The sequence below is a fragment of the Homarus americanus genome, unplaced genomic scaffold, assembly GCF_018991925.1.
Source record: "Homarus americanus isolate GMGI-L3 unplaced genomic scaffold, GMGI_Hamer_2.0 scaffold52512, whole genome shotgun sequence".
Lineage (NCBI taxonomy): Eukaryota > Metazoa > Arthropoda > Malacostraca > Decapoda > Nephropidae > Homarus > Homarus americanus.
The window spans coordinates 10448314-10471093 of NW_024735442.1; the positions used below are offsets into that span (position 1 = coordinate 10448314).

Here is a 22780-nt window from a genome sequence, read left to right on the forward strand (position 1 = left end):
ACATAGTGCTCTGCATCAGCTCTGCTGTTCCACAAGCACAAAAAGCACATGTGCTTTGTGTAGCCACTCTGAAGGCCCAGTAGTAAACTGATGACATTGAGATCGCCACATATCTTCCACTGGTGTTTCTCATACTCTATAGCGGCCAACAGAATTTTCATTGTTGCATAGCTCTCAGTCATGTTTGTTGCGTTTGCTATTGGGACAGATGGAAGCCGATTGCCATTGTGTAAAAGAACAGCTTTCAGAGAGTCTTTTCCTGAGTCTATAAACAGCCTCCAATCCTCTGTCTTGTATGTTTCAGACTTGCAGAGTTGTTGCATGAGAGATACTGCGTCCTCGCAATAACAAAGGTTGTTTGCCATCTTGAAAAATGCAGACAGCTGTCTATGTCGGTAACGCGCTGTAGTGATATGCACTCCATCTTCTAGCAGGTTATGCTGCTTTAGTCTGGATCCCAAAACTTCAACCTTTTCTTTTGACAAGTTTAGGTCCCTGATGAGATCATGAAGCGCTTCTTGAGTAATTAGTTTAGGCCTGGTATTTTCAGAGTCATCCTGGTAGTCGTTTTCCATTTAGGTATAGGTAGAATCGGAATCACTCAATTCTTGTTCAGTCGGTGGATTTGGGACTGGAAGTTCAGCACTGTGCGGTACTGGTCGGATTGCAGAAGCAATATTGGGGTTCTGTACCTTGCCTCGTGTCTTGATTTTTATTCCCTTAATATTTGTGAGACAGAAGTAGCAGTCACTACTGTGGTCTTTAGGTTCACGCCATATCATTGGTACAGCAAACGGCATTCCTGAACTTCGTTTACCACACATCCACTCGCTCAGGTGGTTAACACAAGACTTACAGGCTACATGAGGTGCCCATTTCTTGTCTTGGTCACCCAAATGACATTTGAAGTAACTTTTGTAGTTCAGTCGAACAGCTTTTGTGATTGGTTTCTTGAGGCTACCAGGAGTGAAGGCACCACATATGTAGCAAAAACTGTCAGCACCGTTCACACACTTGCGACGTTCCATGTTTTGTTAATTTCAGAGTAATTACAAATCGTGCAGGTGTAGATATGCAATATCATGAATCAGCAAACTGAAACAAACAAAAAAGCACAAATCAGGACAAAATAATTGCATAAGTGGAGCCAATGAGCATATAAATTACTGTATGAATAGCATGGTACACTAAATATATAGATATGCTGGTTCTGGAAAACTGAGCCTGATACAGCTATACGAATGTCATAATTGAGTTCAGCACATACAATTACACTAGAATCAGACTGTTTTGATCCAGAACCATGAGAATTTTTTTTATGTTGACCAGTGTAATCTAACCGAACTTAATCTAACCTAACCTAATCTACCCTAACCTAACCTAATCTACCCTAACCTAACCTTATCTAATCTGATGTAACCTAGCTTTACCTAACCTAATATAACCTAACTTATCCTAACCTATCCTAACCTAACCTAAACTAAACCAACAAAACCTAACCTAACCTAACCTAATCCAACCCAACACAAGCTAACCTAACCTATTCCAACACATGCTAACCTAACCTAATTTAACCTAACCTAACCGAAAACTAGCCTTTTATAACAAGATGTATGATTCAAACCTAATCTCTCCTAACCTAACCTAGCCTAACCTAATCTAATATCAGTTCACCTAACCTTACCTCACCTAAACTTACCACATCTAACCATAATTCACCTAACGTAACCTAACTTCGCCTAACGTCACCTAAACTCACCTAACACATCACAACTATATACGTACTGTATATCTGATCACGTGAAGATTAGCTTAAGGTTAACCGCCCTATCACTAACCTAACCTTACTTAACCTAACTTAACATCCCCCTCCCCAGGTAGCAATACGGTGCAATAAACTAAGGTGCCTAATCTTCAGGTGACTTGATATTTCCTCTAAACTCAAACTACGGGGTAAAAAATCACCTACGATTTTTTTTAGAATGGTAAAGTGAAAGAGGTAGAATTTAAGTTTGTGAAGACTGAAATGCTGTATCAGATTTTACCTTCTCAATATAAAACTGGAGTCTTTCTTTTTGAGTTGAGTAGTGTGATGGTGGATGAGCTGAGTAGTGTGGCGGTGGAAGAGCTGAGTAGTGTGGCGGTGGATGAGCTGAGTAGTGTGGTGGTGGATGAGCTGAGTAGTGTGGCGGTGGATGAGCTGAGTAGTGTGGTGGTGGATGAGCTGAGTAGTGTGGCGGTGGATGAGCTGAGTAGTGTGGCGGTGGATGAGCTGAGTAGTGTGGTGGTGGATGAGCTGAGTAGTGTGGCGGTGGAAGAGCTGAGTAGTGTGGCGGTGGATGAGCTGAGTAGTGTGGTGGTGGATGAGCTAAGTAGTGTGGCGGTGGATGAGCTGAGTAGTGTGACGGTGGAAGAGCTAAGTAGTGTGGGGGTGGCTGAGCTGAGTAGTGTAACGGGTCTAATAGGACGGGGGCCTAATAGGACTGGGACCTACAAAGTCTGGGGCTTAATAGGACTGTGGCCTAATAGGAATGGAGCCTAATAGGACTGGGGCCTAATAGGACTGGGGCCTAATAGGACTGGGGCCAAATAGGACTGGACTTCATTTACCGATCAGCTCAGGCAGCAGCTGAGCCCACGAAACTCCATCATGAGTTGTTTGTTGTTTACGCCTCGTTGTTAAAAGTGTCTGGCGAAACAATGCCGGATTGGTGACGAGCTGTGCCGAAATATTGTCCCCGCGTTGCCACACCTGCTGCCACTGTCTCCTCACCATTCAGTCAGGTTCAAAGCCAGACTCAGATTCTGCTTCTAATTAAATTTCAAACTCAAATTCATATTCAAATCAGACAAATTCAGATTGCACTCTAGATTCTGGTTCAGGTAAAGATCCAGTATCAGATTTAAATTCAGATTCAAAGTCAGATTCAGATTAGAATTTAGATAAAAATTATATTTCAGTTTAATTGAAATTGATTATGATTGAGATTCAGAATGGAGATCAGAATTCTAACTAAAAATTAGATTATTTTGCATTAGTGGGTAAGGCTACAGTGACACTTCAGTGACTCAACTGGTATAATGAGTTTAATATTAGGTGAAGAGTTTTCGGTGTTTTCGTCGTCATTGATAATATTTTTTTTTATTATCGTCGGCTGGAGTGATGTAGTATTCGTCTGTCTATGTTTGTTTGTGTATGTTTGTGTGTGTATGATTTATGTTGTGTGCTTATGTTTATGAGTGTTTACTTATGTTTTGTGTGTATGTTTGTTTGCGTACACTTGTATGTGTGTGTTTGTTTGTGTATGTTTGTGTGTGTGTTTTTGTGTTGTGTTTGTATGCTAGTGCGCTGTATATGTATGATTGAATTGTATATTTGTGTGTTTATGGATGTATGTTTGTGTATGTTTATATGTGTATATTTGTTGTGACCGTATGTTTGTATGTGTATGTTTATGTGTATATGTTTATGTGTATATGTTATGTGTTTGTGTATTGGACAGTCATTGAAAAATCATGAAATTACCATAGAAACGAAAGTTGTCATGGAACTATCTTTTGACAATTCTGAAAACTAACCATTCGTGGAAAATTTATTAAAAAATGAGAAGTTAAATATCTTCTTCAGTCTTCCACGATGGCAGTTGTATTATGGCTATGACAGTTTCATGTTATGTGTATGAGAGGAAGACCAATAAATAACTTTCAGGGTGATGAAATTTGGACAAAACTATACTGAGTCTGTAAGACTGTATTTTTCTCTTTTGCTGTTTACTTCTCACCCAGAGCGTCTCGTATGTACTGTAGTAAGTGTAACAATACTCATGTAAATTAAGTAGTTTATTTCAAGAAAGAAAAATGTGGAGATTGAAGAGAAAAATAAAGGATCTCACACACTGACGTTCTTTCATCCAATAATCATGTTTTGTGTTATTTTGTGTAAACTATGTAACAGATTTTAAATTTTAGTTGACATATCTTTGATATGGTTTTAAATGGTGCGGAGAAAACACAAGTTTCTGGAGATGGAACATTGCCAATGAAATGTTTATTGATTTAGTTTCATTGATATTCAAATGCCATTGTTGTAATTTTATGGGTTTTGCTTGGCGACCACTTTGTTTTAATAATATTTGTTGCCGTGAAAACTGTTTTGGGGCGAGATATCGGATCACGTGTGAAGATTAGGCACCCTAGCTTATAGTACCTTCAGCATTATTCAACTTAAAGATGGATCCACACCAGCGCAACAATATTGGTAACATTGTCGTCAGATAAAAGAAGTAAACATTACTGAAAAGAGGTGAAATAAGCGCACCAGTCAGTTTACTTGACATATTTATATTGGCAACAATATTCCCAACACTAATGTTGCAAACATTTTCATATAATTTTCACATTTTTAATAAAACAGTTGCCATACATGTTACCGACAATGTTCTGTTGGTGTAGATCCACCTTAACGCTAACCTAACCTAACCTAACCTAACCTAACCTTACCCTCAGTTTTAAGTTTAATCTTCAGGTGACATAAGCTGGAGGTGACTAATCTTCAAGTGATCCAAACATGTTATAGTAAATCACGTGTTGTCCAACATATTAATAAATAACTACCTGTGTTATGCATTAATGAAGTAGATGAATATGGTGGCTTTCCAATTGTCCGTAACACAACTGTAGAAATTTAATTGTATATGTTTGTCGTTTTTAGTAATATTATTTGTTCCACATTTTTAATCATCTAAAAAGCAAGTATTGGTCATGGAAAAAATCAGTGAGTAGTCTTGGAAAAGTTATGGACTACAAAATTCTGCTTTGTGTGGGAGCTCTGTAGAGGAGGAACTGTCAGTACTGTATTCTCTGACAGGAAAGGGTAAAATTAGTTTAAGATTGTATATAATCTAAATTGTATTGGGTTGCACTGACACTGTTTAATAAATAGGGATATGATGATATTTATATGGGAAAAATTATCCCTGACAGGAGAGGCTAGTGTACATAATATAAAATGCTACTCCTTAAGTCAAAACAGAAACAGGGAAAATATGAGCAACCAACACAATCATGTTTGTTGATTACGAACGTTAAATTAATTCAGGAGTTACAATAAATAATAACTTGTTTTATAATCTGTACTGAATAATTAATAACTAACTCATTAAATACTGCATATTTGTTAGTAATAAGTCAATATGAAAATAATTTCTTATTATAGTTAAATGATTAATTGAGTAGTTGGTATCCCTGACTGACGTCAGTGTAAAATGACAGGAGACTCAGGGGACCAGGGACTACCGGGTAGCCATAAGCCAGCCAGTCAGCCACGTCAGTTCTGAAACAGCCAGAGTGGAAGAAACACGGAATTCTCTTACAGACAGTTTACTTAATTGATGAGTGAATATCTTCCAGCACCGCACAAATACCTCAAAGATAAGTAACAATTAGCTTGGTATAGGGGATTATGAGTTAATACCCTGTACTTAGTTAATAATTATATCTATGAATCGTATTTATGGCCATAGATAGGTTCGTAGAAAATGAGGTGGTTCGGTACACTGAAACATATCTTCGGTGTATCGTTACGATGCAAGTTAATTCAAAATAAAGGTGAGGATTGTTATCGGTATCCTATCAGGCTTCAAAGGAGCTTCAAAGCCAAGTAGGTGGTCGTCAATTCTTGTGATTTAATATTCCTTCTCCACCAACGTTGTGTAGGAACCTTTATTGTCATCTTATTATGAACGTGTTTTATAAGAACATAAGAATGGAGGAAACTGCAGCGGGCCTATTGGCCCATACTGGGCAGTCCCGTTTACACCCAACCCCTATTGCTCATATAAGCATCCAACCTATGTTTGAAGCTATTCAGCGTATTCGAGTTAATGATGATATTTGGTAACTTGTTCCATTCATCCACTACTGTTTCCAAACCAGTGTTTACCTATTTCCCGCCTAAATCTAAATTTGTCTAATTTAAAACCATTTTTACGAGTTCGCTCCTGGTTGGATAGTTTGAGTACCTTTGTAATGTCCCCTTTGCTTAGCCCTGCCTTCCACTTATACACCTCTATCAGGTCGCCCCTCGCTCTACGTCTCTCGAGGGAGTGCAAATTAAGATGCTTTAACCTGTCTCTATACTCAAGGTTCCTAATGCCCGGGATTAGTCTTGTCATTCTCCTCTGCATTCTTTCCAAGGATTCTATATCCATTCTGTAATACGGTGACCAGAACTGAACTGCGTAATCCAGGTGTGGTCTCACAAGAGCAAGATACAGTTTTAGGATGACCGCGCTAGTCTTGTAACTAACACTCCTTTGTATGAACCCAAGTACTTTATTACCCTTGTTACGAGCAAAAACACATTGTTTACTTGGCTTAAGGTTCCTACTTATCATTACTCCTAAATCTCTCTCGCAGTCGGATTTCTCTATGGCATCGTTGTTCATCTGGTATCTGGTTTCCCAGTTTACATCTCCTATACTGAGTACTTTACATTTGTCCACGTTGAATTTCATCTGCCATTTTTCAGACCATTTGAAAAATTTGTTTAGATCTTCCTGTAGTTTTGCCGAGTCCTCGTCAGATTTAATAACACGTCCTATTTTGGTGTCATCAGCAAATTTACTTCGTGTTGCTGTCTATGCCGATATCTATGTCGTTTATGTATATAATAAATAATAATGGTCCAAGTACTGAGCCTTTGGGAACTCCACGTGTGACGTTGCTCCAATGGGACTTAGTGCCTTAATGCTCACTCGCTGTTTCCTGTCCTGTAACCACGCCCAAATCCATTTAAGGATGTTACCTTTGATGCCATGAGCTTCTACCTTTCTAATTAGTCTTTCGTGGGGGACTCTGTCGAAGGCTTTGCTAAAGTCGAGATATACCACATCATAATTGTGCCCCTCGTCCACCGATTCGAAAACTGATGAAAAGAATGTTAATAGATTAGTTAGACAAGAATGTCCGCTTGTGAAGCCATGCTGGGAATCATTGATCAATCTGTGCTTCTCCAGGTGATTTCGAATAAAGTTTGAAATGATTGCTTCCAGTAATTTGCCTACTATTGATGTTAGACTGATTGGGCGGTAGTTAGAGGATAGTGATCTATCCCCCTTCTTGAAAATCGGTATTACATTCGCTATCCTCCAGGATTCTGGTACTACACCTGTTTTTAAGGACATGTTAAACAACTTTGCTAAGGGCATACTAAGCTCTTCCTTACATTCCTTTAATACTTTGGCAAATATCTCATCGGGACCAGGTGACTTATTAGGCTTTAGTTTGTCTATTTGCTTACTAACATCGTTACTAGTCACTACTATCTCGCTTAATTTGTTTTCTTCACTATCTCTGAATAGAGTCGGTGCCTCTGGTATCATGTTTAAATTTTCGGTGGTGAAAACTGTTGAAAATTATTTATTCAAATTATTGCTCATTTCTGTCGTTATCAGTGAGCTCGCCGGTGTCTGACCGTATTGGTCCAATCTTTTTTCGTGTTTTAGTTTGATACATTTGGTAGAATCCTTTGGGGTTTGTCTTCGCCTCCCTTGCTATCCTTACCTCATCATTCCTCTTTGCTTTCCTTATCTCGGTTTTAACCCTACTCGCCAATACCCTATAATAGTCCCGGAGGTGAATTTCGCCACGATTTATCCTTCTACCTATAGCCTTCCTTTGGCCAATGATGTTCTTTAAATAATTATTTATCCATTTAGGGTCATTGTTGTCTGATCTGAGTTTTTGTGTATGGTATGTTCTGCCTTTGTGCATTAAGTAACTCACTATTTAAATTGTCGTGGAACTCGGCAATCTCAGATCTCGTTATCAGGTCGGTGTCATCTGTCAGGTTCACGGCCAAGCGTGACACCCCCTCTCTCAGCTGCCTCTTTAAACTGTCAAAGTTCGCCCTACTGAAATCTGGTACTTTAGTGGAATTTTCCTTACGTCTGCCCTGAAAATCTAACTGGAAACTAGTTTCTTTGTGATCCCTGTTTGCAAGTTCGTTTCCTACCTCGACACTGCTAATGAGGTTTTCTCTGTTTGACAGAACTAAATCGAGTATATTATTACCCCGTGTGGGTTCGGTTATATGTTGACTTAGAAAACAGTCCTGGATCGTCTCGAGAAAATCCTCTGATTCTGAGTTACCTGTAAGGTCAGTCCAATCTATTTGGCCAAGGTTAAAGTCGCCTACTATACAGACTTTGTTGTGTATGGAAGCCCTGCGCATTTCATCCCAGATAAGTCGCTCATTGACTCTATCAAGATTGGGAGGTCTATATATTACTCCTATGATTAATTTTTTCCTACCGTCGATTAATTCTATCCAAATTGTTTCTGTATTCCACTCAGTTTTTATTTCCTTATTTATTTCACACTTCAGATTATCCCTAACATAGATTGCTACTCCGCCTCCTTTCCTGGTCTGCCTATCGGTATGGAACAGTTTGTAACCCGCAATTTGGTATTCGACTGGTAACTCACGTGTCTAGGTTGATCCATGTTTCAGTGAATGTTATTATATAGATTTTTTTTGGTACATACCAAGGCCCTAATATCATCCATTTTGTTTCTCATACTTCTACTGTTCGCGTAGTATACATTTAAGTTAGTCGTGTTCTGATTCCTCCCTTTACCGCGTTTAGTTTTAAACTCCTTGTCTAATTTAGTTTTGTCATCATTCCTAACACTATTTCCCTGTAATCTTTCACTTTGTTTACCCGCTCCCACTGCAGTCTCCTCCACCCCCGTGCTCAATGGTCCTTCGAACATTGAATTATGAATGCCTATTAATCAAGCTCAGAGGCTCATTATCTATTCTCCACAGGAACTATGCAAGTATGCAGGTCACAATTTTCATATTCCTTGCGAAAATTCTCCGAGGGACGACAAGGCCTATCTGTCTGCTAGGCGGAACATCTGACACACACGTCAATATTGCATGTTGAATAGTTAGCTTAATGATAATATTCTTTCAACTGAATATTCCGCCTCATTACCTTAATTGCTTCCAAAATGATGCGAAAAGGTGTGACAAAGGGAACCTGTTATTTCTGTCAATTGATGATATTCGTTCACATCTTGTGCATGTTACTGTTCAGTCAGCCACTAAAAATGTTATCCTTGTGTCTAAGGGTTGATGACCGCAGCCTTCCACTTGAAACGTTTTCTGGCTGTTTTTATCAATCTTCTCTGATTTTGCTTCTCTCTGGGGACCGTGTACTCACCAAGTATTTTTTTCTTCTCCACAGGTGTTCAGCTCGTGTACTCCGCCCCTCAAGTGTAGCGTCACCACCACCGTGCACCGCCGAGTGTTCCTACAGGGAGGTGACAAATTGGAGGTGCTGCTGCAGACGCCTCCAGATTACACGCCACCCACCTCCTCCCAACCAACCCAGAGCACCACCACCATCACCACGCCCACTGTTGTCGCCTCTGCCACCGCCACTACCACCATCATGTCCTCCCCCACCACAATCGACCAAACTACCACACAACAGTATCTAGACCAGGTATGGTGAAGTGACCACAGTCTGTAAATGTCATTTACAAAAAGTATTACCACCTGACTAAACGGTCATACGTAAACCAGGTATTGTAAGCTGTGTATTTAGAACCCCTGACAGAACCCCTGAAGCATTAGGGTAAAAAGTTGGACAGTCACCGGAACAGACTCTCAAACATAGATCAATAAAAAACAAACACAAGTGCTTATCATACCATGGACTCTCTCAAACAGTGAACATGTAGCCTGAAATCACTATGTTAGGAATCTACCACGAGTAGGGGATCTAGACTGTATATTTTTCAGACGACACAACTAACTAAACCTAACCTATCCTCACCTAGTGATTCTAGAATATTTTCAATACGTTTAAATTAGGTTAGCTTAGGTTTAGCTGGTACGTATCCTCTGTTTTCCAATAAATAAAGAGCGTAGCGTCATGTTGGTGGAATTTACTAACAACGCAAAATTCTTGGGGTGCCATAACAAACTACCTCGTACTGATGGCAGCTATCGAGCGAGCTTACTAACAGGTATGTGGAGCATTAGTAAGATATATATATACTGTAGACATGATAGGTGTTTTGTACCTTAGGATAAAATCTTACACCTGACATAGTAAGGGAGGCGTCTGCTTACGTTCTAGCATGGAAGCTGATTCCCTCTTTTCAGTGACTTTATAGATAAATTTTAGTACAGGTAGAGATTTTGGACTAAATTATAGTTTCAATAATTCTTATCTTGTAGCATCATAACGGCGGTGATTCAATGTAGAACTGACAGAGTTAGAGATAAGGCTCAACTACTGGAACACATATACGACGGATTTGGGTTTAGAGTACAGGTAAATCGATTCCCATGTGGTGATAGTATTAGAGAGTTGGTGAATTACCCTAGATATGACAGATCCAGGTATGAATTAGTGACACTGTTATAAATATAAATTCTTAACTTACATGTCCAAGATTTAGGTATAAATTACAGGTACAACAGCATATTATTTTTTAACATAACCATAGATGCCGGGAATAAACATAGATGTAAATGGAAATGTATTAAAAACCAGGTTACCTTGACACATGCACGTGCCGGTGGGTTCAACCTGTTTTTTTACCTATACGATATGAAAGGAATTTTACCATCTGCTCTCGTGAAACATGATCCAATGCATATCAACAAGGAATGACAGAATTGGTTAGAGAGTCGCATATTTTTGCTGACAGTGGCGTCTCTGAGCCGGGAACCTGATGGGGCTGGTGGAGGCCGTCCGGGTGAATGTGTTTACTTTGTATTCGAGAATTCATTACCAGAGGATGAAAGACACCATTGGAGTTATATAATGAGATTCTCGTTCCCTGTTAACAAGGTCATTTTTTCTGATCCCGTCGACCGTAAGAGGATCTAAGAGTACATGTGTTTTGCTGTATGATCGTAAGGAATATTTATGAAAACCGGAAGATAACATTTCTCTCTCTCTCTCTCTCTCTCTCTCTCTCTCTTCTGCAATAATATACTCAGATTTTAATATGTAACCTTTAGAAACCTGGGCATTCTTTTGTTGACCCAAGAGTGCCCAGATTTTTACATACCTGTATAACTCATAGGCTCAAACAACAAATTCGGTCACGGAGCGGAAAAAACGACCACAACACATTGTGGACTCGGAATTATTCCCAGAAAGAGAAATTTCGCGTCGTGGGTTTTTCCCAACAGCCACAACGACACAACGAGTTCGGTTAGTTTAGGGGAATTTCGAGACAGTCTAGAACGAAACTTCGCTCTGATAAATTTATTGTCCATAATAAATGGTCGTATTTTTCGCCAGTGAGCGAATTCGCTCTTTGAACCTGACATAACGTTTGTAGGTTGTGAAGTGTTGTGTATTATAAACATCAAAACACTCAGAGATGGATCACTATGAAGGTCATGCGTATATACTGGTTATCCCATTACTGAAGGTCAAAGGTCAAGTCATTGTTAAAAAGGACTGGGTAGATGTGTGGGTTAAACCACTTTGGATGGCCGTTCTTTTTTCTTTATAATATTTCAGTTATATATTTTCCACGTTTTCTCGTATTACAAAATCTTTTTGTTCACCATACCGTATTTATATAATTCATTATTTATTTATTCATGTATTGGATCTCATGAAGATTAGACACCCTCACTCATTTTACTTGATGATCAAACATGACGATGAATAATGAATAAAACAAATTAATTAATGATGATAAATAAATAATATGATAAGGTGAATAAAATAAAATTTATAAAGGTATATTGTTACTCTAAGCAAGCTTACCCTAATAACAATCAGCTTAAAATATAGTCAGCTTATCTCAAAGCCTTGCTGCCACTTAGAATATCACATACTAGGATATTTCCATTAACATGTAAGGTAATATAATAATAATAATAATAATAATAATAATAATAATAATAATAATTGACGGTTTATTGAAAAAGTTCTGCAGCCCGAAGGCTGAAAATATACATTGGACATAAATGACTTATTACATACATTGGTGGTTTAACAAAAGCCTTCATTAGAGAAAGGTAAAGGAACATACAGTGAACATACAGATTATTGTAGGTGTTGAACAGCAAACACGTAGTGTAGTAACTCCCTCCCAGATGGTGTTAGGAGGAACCTCACGTGGTGTAGTAGTTCCCTCACAGATGGTGTTATGAGGGGCCTCACGTGGTGTAGTAATTCCCTCACAGATGGTGTTATGAGGGGCCTCACGTGGTGTAATATAGTATATTATGTAAGTATTAGTGTTAAAGTTTCGTGTAGTTTTGTAAAACCCTGGCTTCAGCTTTGGTTTCGGCTTCACGACTTATGATTTTTTTAAATGACTGGCTTCGGCTCCAGCTTTGTAACTTTCCAGTGGCTTCGGCCCACGTCTGAATGACCTTTGTCGCTTTACCTATGCCTACAAAACAATCCGTTTCGCCACTTCCTCCAATATCTCGTTAAATTTGCTTCTGAACTGAGTATTTTCGGCGCGTCCTTTAAGCTTAGCTTTGAAACGTTATTTTCGCTGCGGCAGTAACGGGTTAGAACTGCACCATTTACATTTACTCGCCTGACTACTTCCCCTCGCTTTATGAATATGTATATTCCTTGCCCCACTCCTCTCATAGTATATTCCTGAATACATTTTTAAATATTCACCATTTTATTTTTGCATCTATCGCTCACATATCCTTTTACTTTTTCACTCACAGCTCATAAGCATTGTTCATTCGTGTTGTGAGAGATATGACGTTCATGTTTTACTTGTAAAACAATATGGTCGCTGGTATACTTCGTATTGCTTTTTTTTATGTACTGTATTACTGTACCAACACTACTGTACACTAACACTACCCCACTACTATCATCACTAACACTACTATCACCACTACTCCATCACCTGCACCACCACTAACACTAATCCACCACTTACACTATCACCAACAATACACCACTCCACCACATGCACCACCACTAACACTACTATCACCACCCAACACTAGGCCACCACCTGCACCACCACTAACACTGCTATCACCACCCAACACTACGCCACCACATGCACCACCACTAACACTACTATCACCACCCAACACTGCTCCACTCTTGCACCACCACTAACACTACTACACCACCAACACTACTCCACCATGCACCACCACTAACACTACTATCATTCCACTCAACACTACTCCACCACCTGCACCACCACTAACACTACTACAACACCACCCAACACTACTCCACCATGCACCACCACTGCTCCACCACATGCATCACCACAACACTACTACCCACCCAACACTACTCCACCACCACCCACCACTAACACTACACAACACCACCCAACACTACATACCACTAACACTACTATCACCACCAACACTGCCCCTACCTGCATCACCACTAACACTACTACACCACCCAACACCTCCCACCACCACATGCACCACCACCTATCACCACTACTATCACCCACCAGCCCCACTATCACCACCACCACCACCAACACTACTATCACCACCCAACACTATTCCACTACCTGCATCACTCACCTACTACTACACCACCCAACACTACTCCACCACCATGCACCACCACTATCACCACTACTATCACCACCCAACACCACTCCACCACATGCATCACCACTAACACTACTATCACCACCAACACTACTCCACCCCTGCATCACCTAACACTACTACACCACCCAACACTACTCCACCACCATGCACCACCACTATCACCACTACTATCGCCACCCAACACTACTCCACCACATGCACCACCACTACCTGCACACACAGTTACTAATACTACACTGCTTAGGTAACCACCACTGCTACAAACCACCATGCCACCACACCACCGCCACAACCACTACCACCACCGCCACAACCACTACCACCACCACCATAGCAGCTACCAATCACTGCCACAATCACTACCACCACTAACACAACCTCTGCTACAACCACCACCGCCATAGCCGCTACCACCTGCTACAACCACTAACAGCACTGCTACAACCACTACCACCATTTCCACAACCACTATGACCACTGCCATAACCACCACCACCACTACCTACCACCACCACTACCTACCACCACCACTACCACCTCCGTTCACCACAGCAACCACAATCACCTCTCACCACCACAACCACCACTCATCACAACATCGCAATCATCACTCACAATACCACCATAACCAAAATACCACTACGACCACAACACCTCCATCACCACCAAAACTACACAATTGTTATGATCGGTTATTTTCATGCGGGGTAAAATGGTACCGACTGTCACGCCCCAACAAGCTGCTCGGTGTGGAGAGTTGATCGTCTCCCGGGGATGCGTGAGAGAGCGAGTCATCACTAGAGAGAGACCCTATGCCCCCTGATGAGAGAACAGCCCCGCCCCGTGATGAGAGAACAGCCCCGCCCCGTGATAGTGATACATGAGTGAAGGAGAATGAGAAGAGAGCCTTGGCCAATGAATTATGAGAGAGAGAGCAGGATGAGATCTCCGCCCCTGATACAGCGATACATGTGTGTCTGTGTGTGTGTCCCTCCCTTCCTCAGCCATCAAGGGCAGGTGTTTTATGAGTATCAACCCTGGTCATTAGTTACATGATGGCAGATTTCCTCCCTAATCCGGTAATTTCCACGTCCGATGACTAGCTGATGTAACAGTGGTTCAACCGGGAGAGTAGCAGTGTTGCAGGGAGAGTAGCAGTGTTGCAGGGAGAGTAGCAGTGTTGCAGGGAGAGTAGCAGTGTTGCAGGGAGAGTAGCAGTGTTGCAGGGAGAGTAACGGTACAGGGAAGAATATATGATGTTGTTACAGGAAATAACGAGTGTTACAGGAAACTAACCAGTGTTGCAAGGAGGAAATAACAGTCTGGGGAGAATGTAACGCCAGTGTTGAGGGAGAATGTAACACGTGTCTGCGCAGGAGAAGCAGCAGTGTCGCAGGGAGGCAGCAGTGTCGCAGGGAGAGCAGCAGTGTCGCAGGGGAGAGCAGCAGAGTGTCGCAGGAGAGCAACGTGTCGCAGGGAGAGCAGCAGTGTCGCAGGAGAGCAGCAGTGTGTCGCAGGGGAGAGCAGTGTGTCGCAGGGGAGGCAAGCAGTGTCGCAGGGAGATTATGATGTCGCAGGAAGAGTAGCAGTGTCGCAGGGAGAGTAGCAGTGTCGCAGGGAGAGTAGCAGTGTTGCAGAGAGAGTATTAGTAGTGTTTCATGGAAATTCGTGGTGATACAGGACAGTTCTGTGTACAGCGACACACTAACGTTTAGTGAACGTCTCATCTCAAGCCTTCAAACATTGAAGACCTCAAGCTCTTTAGTTATTAAGCCCTCGAGGTCTCAAGTTCTTAAGTCCTCGAGTTCTCATTCAAGTCCATGATCCCTCAAGTTCTTAAGTCCTCGAATACTTAAGTTATCCAGCCCTTAAGCCCTTGGACCTCCAAAGCCCTCGAGCTCTCAAGCCCTTAATTTTTCAAAATCTCAATGTCTCAAATATCAGGCACTAAAGTAAAATTCAAGAGGAACAAAAAGCCCCAAGACAAGTGAAGAACATCAACAAGGTGATCGACCAATAGTATTAACGGGCAGTGCTCCACTAAACAATGTACGAGTATAACGAACGAGAGAGTAATTATTAATTAATATTTTGAAACTTTGTGCCATTTCTGTTTTGTAAAACTATTAGATGAACGATGTTTTATGGGAGCTGAAGTATCTAAATCTATTACTTGATGGGGGAATGTTCGGTAACTTTAGTAGTTGAAGCACCAAAAACTAAGATATCACCTATTCTGCAGCTGGGTCCACTGGGGCACCTCACTCATGGTCGGCCATGGGGCTCGAATCAGCTACCCATAGTGCAGGAGGCGAGCGCTCTAGCCACTCAGCAGCTGCTCCTCCCCTAATATTTGATGTAATATTACTATCAGACTTTACTGAATGGGTTTTAAAAAAATAGTACATATTTCTGTGTGTACTGCTGATGAAAACACATATTTCTACCAAAGTTGAGAGGGAATTGCAATTTAATTTTTGTATATTGGTTGTGTACGGCTCTAACAACCTTCCTGAACTACAGAAAGAGTGACTCGTTGTTCATATATTTCCTAACCGTTACAGCATATAATTTATTCATCACAGTACTTTGATCTTTTTCTATATCATCTATGTGGAAATTCTATAAATGAATAATAAAACTATATATCATGTAGATCCACAATGGAAACGTGGATAAGATAAATCTTGATAAAATCACACAGGAAAAAGGGAAACAACGGAGCACCTTAGCTTTCGTCTATATTCAAGACAAATTCAGAGGCAACTGAATTACAAGGACTGAGAGAGGCTTATGTACACAGCTTCGAAGTATATAAATCATCATGTGTCACAGAAAGACTTCTGGTTGAAGCAAGTTTGATTAGAGAATTTAATTCTATAAACCTTGAATTCTATAAACATTTATTCTCACTAGTTGCTGTGCGAGGTCTCCCGCAAGTAAGGACAGTTTTGCTGTTGTAATACAAACACACTCGCGATCTATACAGAACTCTATAAAGAAGTGCGTATACTGTACATTATTTTTAAACATTCTGTAAATATTTGTCTCCTTATCGTAATGACATGAAAAAAATATCGCTGTAAATTGTATTAACGATCATATTTTCAGGTTAGTCGTGCTGTATACTGTAGTAGACCTTTAAAATGTAAAATGACTCGACGAACAATACACACACACACACACACACACACACGCACGCGCGCGCGCACACGCACACGCAAAAAATTTCAAAATATTATATAATAGTCCTTATGTCAGTAGATTCTAATACCACCATCAGTTGAATAACTGACCCAGTGTGTTTGGGGACCAACAGTATTTAACTTTACTTTTTGTGTGCCTCAACAGGTCACCACGAGCTGGCCACTACATCCAGCCACTCATCAGCCGCAAGAGGAGCCCTCATTGCCCTCACCACCTGACCAACAACCACAGCCACAACAGTCACAACTTCTTCAGCCCTCACAACCACAAGCCATCAATAACACACATCTCTACAGTCGCGAGGACCACCCAGCACACCCGCAGCTAGCCCCCACCAGGAGGAAGAAGAGACAAGTTGTGGGCGGCGCACCTCACTTCCCACAACTTCCTACCACCACCAGGAAGCCTCCCGGGGTCGTAAGACTTCAGCTGGCTTCCAAGAGTGGGGGGGAGAACTCGGCTGAGGAAGACGGGGAGGAAGATCCCACTTCAACTTCCGTTATGGCCGAGGCAGGAAACCAGACGTCCTCCTCTCCCCTCACTATCTGGAAGGTACTGTACAGTGATGCCTTCCTAGTGTATCCTGAACTAACTAAGCTGTCTTAGTCAACATCATTTTCACTGCCATTTTCATCGTCAGTTTCAACATTACTGTCATTGTCACTGACTCTCACTATCACTGCTACTGTCACTATCACTGCTACTGTCACTATCACTGCTACTGTCACTATCACTGCTACTGTCACTATCACTGCTACTGTCACTATCACTGCTACTGTCACTATCACTCATTTCTCCTCACTGTGTGGATGATATAGGTGTGTCCCTGTAGTGTCTGCTAAACTAAAGGCGGCGTAACACTGCATTTTTTCTGTCAGCTTTCCCATTTTCTGTCGTTTTTCCACGAGTTGTCATATTTTCTCGAGCATACCATAGCTCAGATGAAATGTATCTTTTTGCCTAATTGGCTTGCGCCAATTTCTGTGGTCATGTCAAGATTTATATTCGATGAGGATAGTTATGTAAAAGAATATATCGAGTCACGTAAAATAACTAATTTAAATGTAAAATAACTTGGTATCGCATTTTTTATAAATTTCTCAAGTGTACATCTATTACGTGGTGTTGGTATTCCTAAATGCATCTGATATGTTTGTTTACTTAAGGAGCGCTTGTGTTTACACTTGAAGAACACGGAATGACGTGCTCTGATTCTAAATGTGTGTGTGTGTGTGTGTGACAGGGCGCGCTGGTTTCTATGTGTGTGTGACAGGGCGTGCTGGTTCTGTGTGTGTGTGTGTGACAGGGTGCGCTTAGAAAAATGACAATCCGAGGAAAGTTGATTAAAAAAATTACGCAAAAAGTGCCAGTGTGACGCCGCCCGCCCTATTAAGACTCCCTTATCCTTTACTATCACACTCACAAGTCTCCTAACACTCTTGTGTGACTTGAGGCTCTTTCCTTCCTCACTATCCGGAAGATACAATAAAACTCTACCTCTATAGTTTATCCATGTATTTCACTATCTCCTGCGTACAATTCTATCTCTCTGATCTCTCATGATTACTAAAGGTCATTTATTCCTAAGGATATGTAAGGTACACTTCTATATTTCTACTGTAGTGTCTCCTGATAAGAGTCATTCAAAGTATTTAATTTGTTTCTATTTACTTGGTCACAACCCCAGCCTGGAGGGTGAGGCGGTGTAGGAGGGGAATTATAATCGTCTTTATTATTGTAAATCTCCTGAAGGAAGATAATGAAAATATGGCACCAGGTGAGTTTAGAGACAGCTGAGAGAAAAATGAGTTTGTCTAGTTTAAGTTTAAGATAAGTTCATGTTATATGAATTCAAAGACAATTGAGCTGTAGTTTGTGAATTATGAATCATATCTGAGGAAGGTTAAAGTTCATCATAAGATCAACTTTACCCTTGATGTCCGTTTAGACTTACGAACCTTCGAGCTTTCTATTGTGCAAGTTGTGTTGTGTGTCATTATGGTCCGCCTTATAATAACTGTTGTATATACGTATGTATATAACACACACACACACACACACACACACACACACCTTGAGAAATAAAGCTTTACTTTTCATGTCTCGTCCCTTCTGTGTGTTACGAGAAATGGATCACATGTATATGAGTCACCGCAGCTTATTTCACCTGAACATTAACCATCCTAACGCTAACCTAACAACCCCCCCCCCCCCAGGTAATATTCGGGTGAACTAAGCTGTGGTGTCTAATCTTCAGGTGATCCCGTGAGATATTTTTAACATCTTGTGGATACTAACCTTTATTTTTTTCTAATATATTCTAATTTCTTATATTCAATGCACGTGTATATACTGTATATCCGGATTGGAAGTAATAAAACGTAAGATTAGGTTATGTTAGGTCAGATTAGGTTATGGTAGGTCAGATTAGGTTATGTTAGGTCAGATTAGGTTACGTTAGGTTACATTAGATCACTTTAGGTTAGGTTCGGCGACTTGTACGACAGGAAATATCTTCAAAAAATATATCGTATTAATCAGTAAAAACCAATATGGCTCGAAACACTTGGGCTGCCGCCACTTACTGTAGTACAGGTGTCGCTGGCAGTTGTTAATCCTCGTGTTTATCCTAACAGGCGAGTGTGGCGGAGTGGGCGTCCTGCAGCACACGTGAGGGGTCGCAGGTGGGGGAGAGTGGACCTGAGGGCGTGGTCACCGTGTCTCCCAGGTACCTCCAGGTCGGCACCAACTACTTCATAGGTGAGTATAAACAAGTGCTAACGTGCCCTAACCTATCCTAGTTCCTCTCTTGGGAGACAACCTATTTAATCAATCCTTCGGGAGAAAATATCCTTCGTTACTCCCTCGAGAGAAAGTATTATCTCCCATCACTTGTAATTAGTTGGTGAAAAGTTGAAGCAGAGTTTGAAATTTTTTGTGCGAGTGGAAATGATGTGACTCAGTGGTGGCGAGATGAAATGACTCATCACGCCGAGGTGAGGTGACTCATGGTGGCGAGATGAAGTGACTCATGGTGGCGAGGTAAGGTGAATTAGTGATGGTGAGGTGACTCATGATGGCGAGGTGAAGTGAATCAGTGATGTCAAGATGAAATGACTCATGATGGTGAGCTGAAGGGACTCGGTGGTTGTAAGGTGATGACACACACACACACACACACACACACACACATTATCAACAACATTATTGGTTTTACGACACTCATTATTGACACAGGCACGGGAGTTTCCTTGTCGATGACGTCACGGACACGTCATTTGTTGGTCGTACTATGAATGCGAGGGCCACGGTAGGTCGGGATACACAGTGCCACTATGAAGGCCAGGGTAGGTCGGGATACACAGTGCCACTATGAGGGTCACGGTAGGTCGGGATACACAGTGCCACTATGAAGGCCACGGAAATGTGGACACAGTGCCACCACAGAGGGCCAGGATAGGTCGGGATACACAGTGCCACTATGAGGGCCAGGGTAGGTCGGGATACACAGTGCCACTATGAAGGCCAGGGTAGGTCGGGATACACAGTGCCACTATGAAGGCCAGGGTAGGTCGGGATTGACAAAAATTTCATAAGTTTTGTCTTCTGTTTGTTGCTAAATGAATGTATTTTAGTTTAGGTAGAATCTCTTTGGAAATTTATTGTTTCCCCTCGCGGTGTTAAGTGAACGTATGGGGTTAACATAGTGGCATTTGAAGTTAATTTACGTTCTTTGTGTTGTCGTAAGTGAACGTGTCTAGTTAAGATAGCTTATAGGATGGTGAGTTTTATTCCCTACACGGTGGTAATTGAACGTATATAGTTAAGGTAGTTGTTGGAAGTTATTTTTGTCACCTATATAGTATTACTGTATGTAATTAAGGTAGATTATCACTCCAAGTAAAGATTTGTGAATGTATGTAATTAAGATAAGCTCTCAGTATGATTTTTATATCAATATTAACTTTTTTTTAATATTTACAGTCGAATAAATTTTATCCTTTCTTACGTTTTCATTTACGAGGGAAATTCAACATTCTAGCCTTTGAGAATACTGAGACCGAAACAGTGAAAGCGAATTGGCTGTCTCCTCATTTGGAAGGGTGTAGCTGGTCCAACTTTGTGCATTAACGGGAGCTCCAGCGTGTGTTACGGAGTGATACTGAGATTAACCAGTACATTTTGCCCCCCCAAGTGTCGTATCCTAATTTCCACAATGACTCGTGATTTCAATTGAATGTGATTTATGTAAACATTTGTGTGTCTAATATTAATATCTATCGCATTAAAGGGTTATTTTTGTATCTTATGATGCAACAGTAACAAGGCTTTGTATTGGAGGATATTCTGTGTTGTTATGGTTTCCTTGGGTCGTATTGTTGCCTGACTTGACATAAACTAAACGAATGCAACCTTCCTTAACCTACCCTAACCTAAATTAATAGCAGCTAACCTACCCTAAACGACCTTGACATATCCTACTTTAATCTAGTTTACCTTGACCTGATTTGACCTAACCTAAGTTAATCTAACTTAACCTACCCTACCCTAATCTAAACCAACTTAATCTAAACGAACTCGCTTATAACCTAACCTAACCTCGGCTCACCCTTACTCACCACAACCCACCACGACCGACCACAACCCACCACGACCGACCACAACCCACCACGACCGACCACAACCCACCACGACCCACCCTGAACCACCACAACCCACCCTGAACCACCACAACCCACCACAATGAACCCTATTTCATCTCGACAAAACTCGACCCACCCAGACTCCACCCCTACCCACCAAGACCCACCCCTACCCATCCCGATCCGCCACGACCCACCTCGACCCACCACGACCCACCACAACCCATCACAATCCACCCATCCCCACCACAACCCATCACAATCCACCCATCCCCACCACGACCAACTTTATTCCAATTCGACTAATCTCGACTCACTACTATGCACTACATTACACCTCGACCCACCACGGCCCACCACGGCCCGACCTGAAAACTCCCACTTGTCCAACTCCCATCACCACCCTCGACTAACTACGACCAACTGCGGCTTGTCCGAAGTTGCCTTGACAGTCCTCTGGATGTTACGACCAAGCATCGACCAGTCTCCTCTAGCCCCACCCAGACCAACCCAGCATCCAAGACCATTGATCACCTCCTACGAGAGAGAGAGAGAGAGAGAGAGAGAGAGAGAGAGAGAGAGAGAGAGAGAGAGAGAGAGAGAGAGAGAGCGCATCATCACACTAACTCACAACTAAACTTCATTCTGGCCATCATCTTCAGCCAACCACTACCAAGTAAGATTAAGTCAACCCGTCTTGATGGGTCCACTCGAGACTCTGGCAATACCTCGTCGTCTCTTGAGGGGGATGTAGGAGTAGTAACCATTCATCCTTTCATATGTGTGTGGGTGTATGAGAGAGCGTGTGGGTAAAAGGAGAGAGCGTGTGGGGTGTAAGGAGAGAGCGTGGGTGTATGAGAGAGCGTGTGGGTGTATGTGAGAGTGTGAGTTTGTGAGAGTGAATGTGTGTGTGAGTGTAAGAGAGAGACAGTGTGTGCATGTGCAAGTGTGAGAGAGTGTGTTTGAGTGGTTGTGTTTGTGTGTGTGTGTGTGTGTGTGTGTGTGTGTGTGTGTTTACGTGGGTGTTTTGGTTATCTTGTAGACGCTCAAATTAGTACACCTGAACACTGATTTCGATAGAACTTGGTGGACAAACGTAACCCAACAAGGTTTCAGATAAGTTGGATAATTTCAGTAAATTTCCCTCCACACTATGGCAAGTTATATGGGCCATATCGTCTCTTATGACCGTGAGGGGGACTGTTCCCTAAAGCCCTTGAGATTCATTTGCTAACTTGAGGAATGAGTTTGTGCTCTGTCTTCCTCGTAACGTCACTGATCATAATTGTGACTCCGTAAATTTACTTAACATAGA

General features: G+C 41.5%; 1 protein-coding gene across 3 annotated transcripts in view; it reads left to right on the forward strand.

Annotated features, from left to right (window-relative positions):
* The window catches only part of LOC121871018 (delta and Notch-like epidermal growth factor-related receptor), a 340989-nt gene that overhangs the window by 192241 nt on the left and 125968 nt on the right, over positions 1–22780 (forward strand). For all 3 annotated transcript variants that reach the window (XM_042373072.1, XM_042373071.1, XM_042373073.1), the window contains 3 exons: positions 9255–9515; positions 16967–17374; positions 19459–19582. In XM_042373072.1, coding sequence (XP_042229006.1) covers positions 9255–9515; positions 16967–17374; positions 19459–19582 — 793 coding nt within the window. The remainder of the gene's footprint in view (positions 1–9254; positions 9516–16966; positions 17375–19458; positions 19583–22780) is intronic.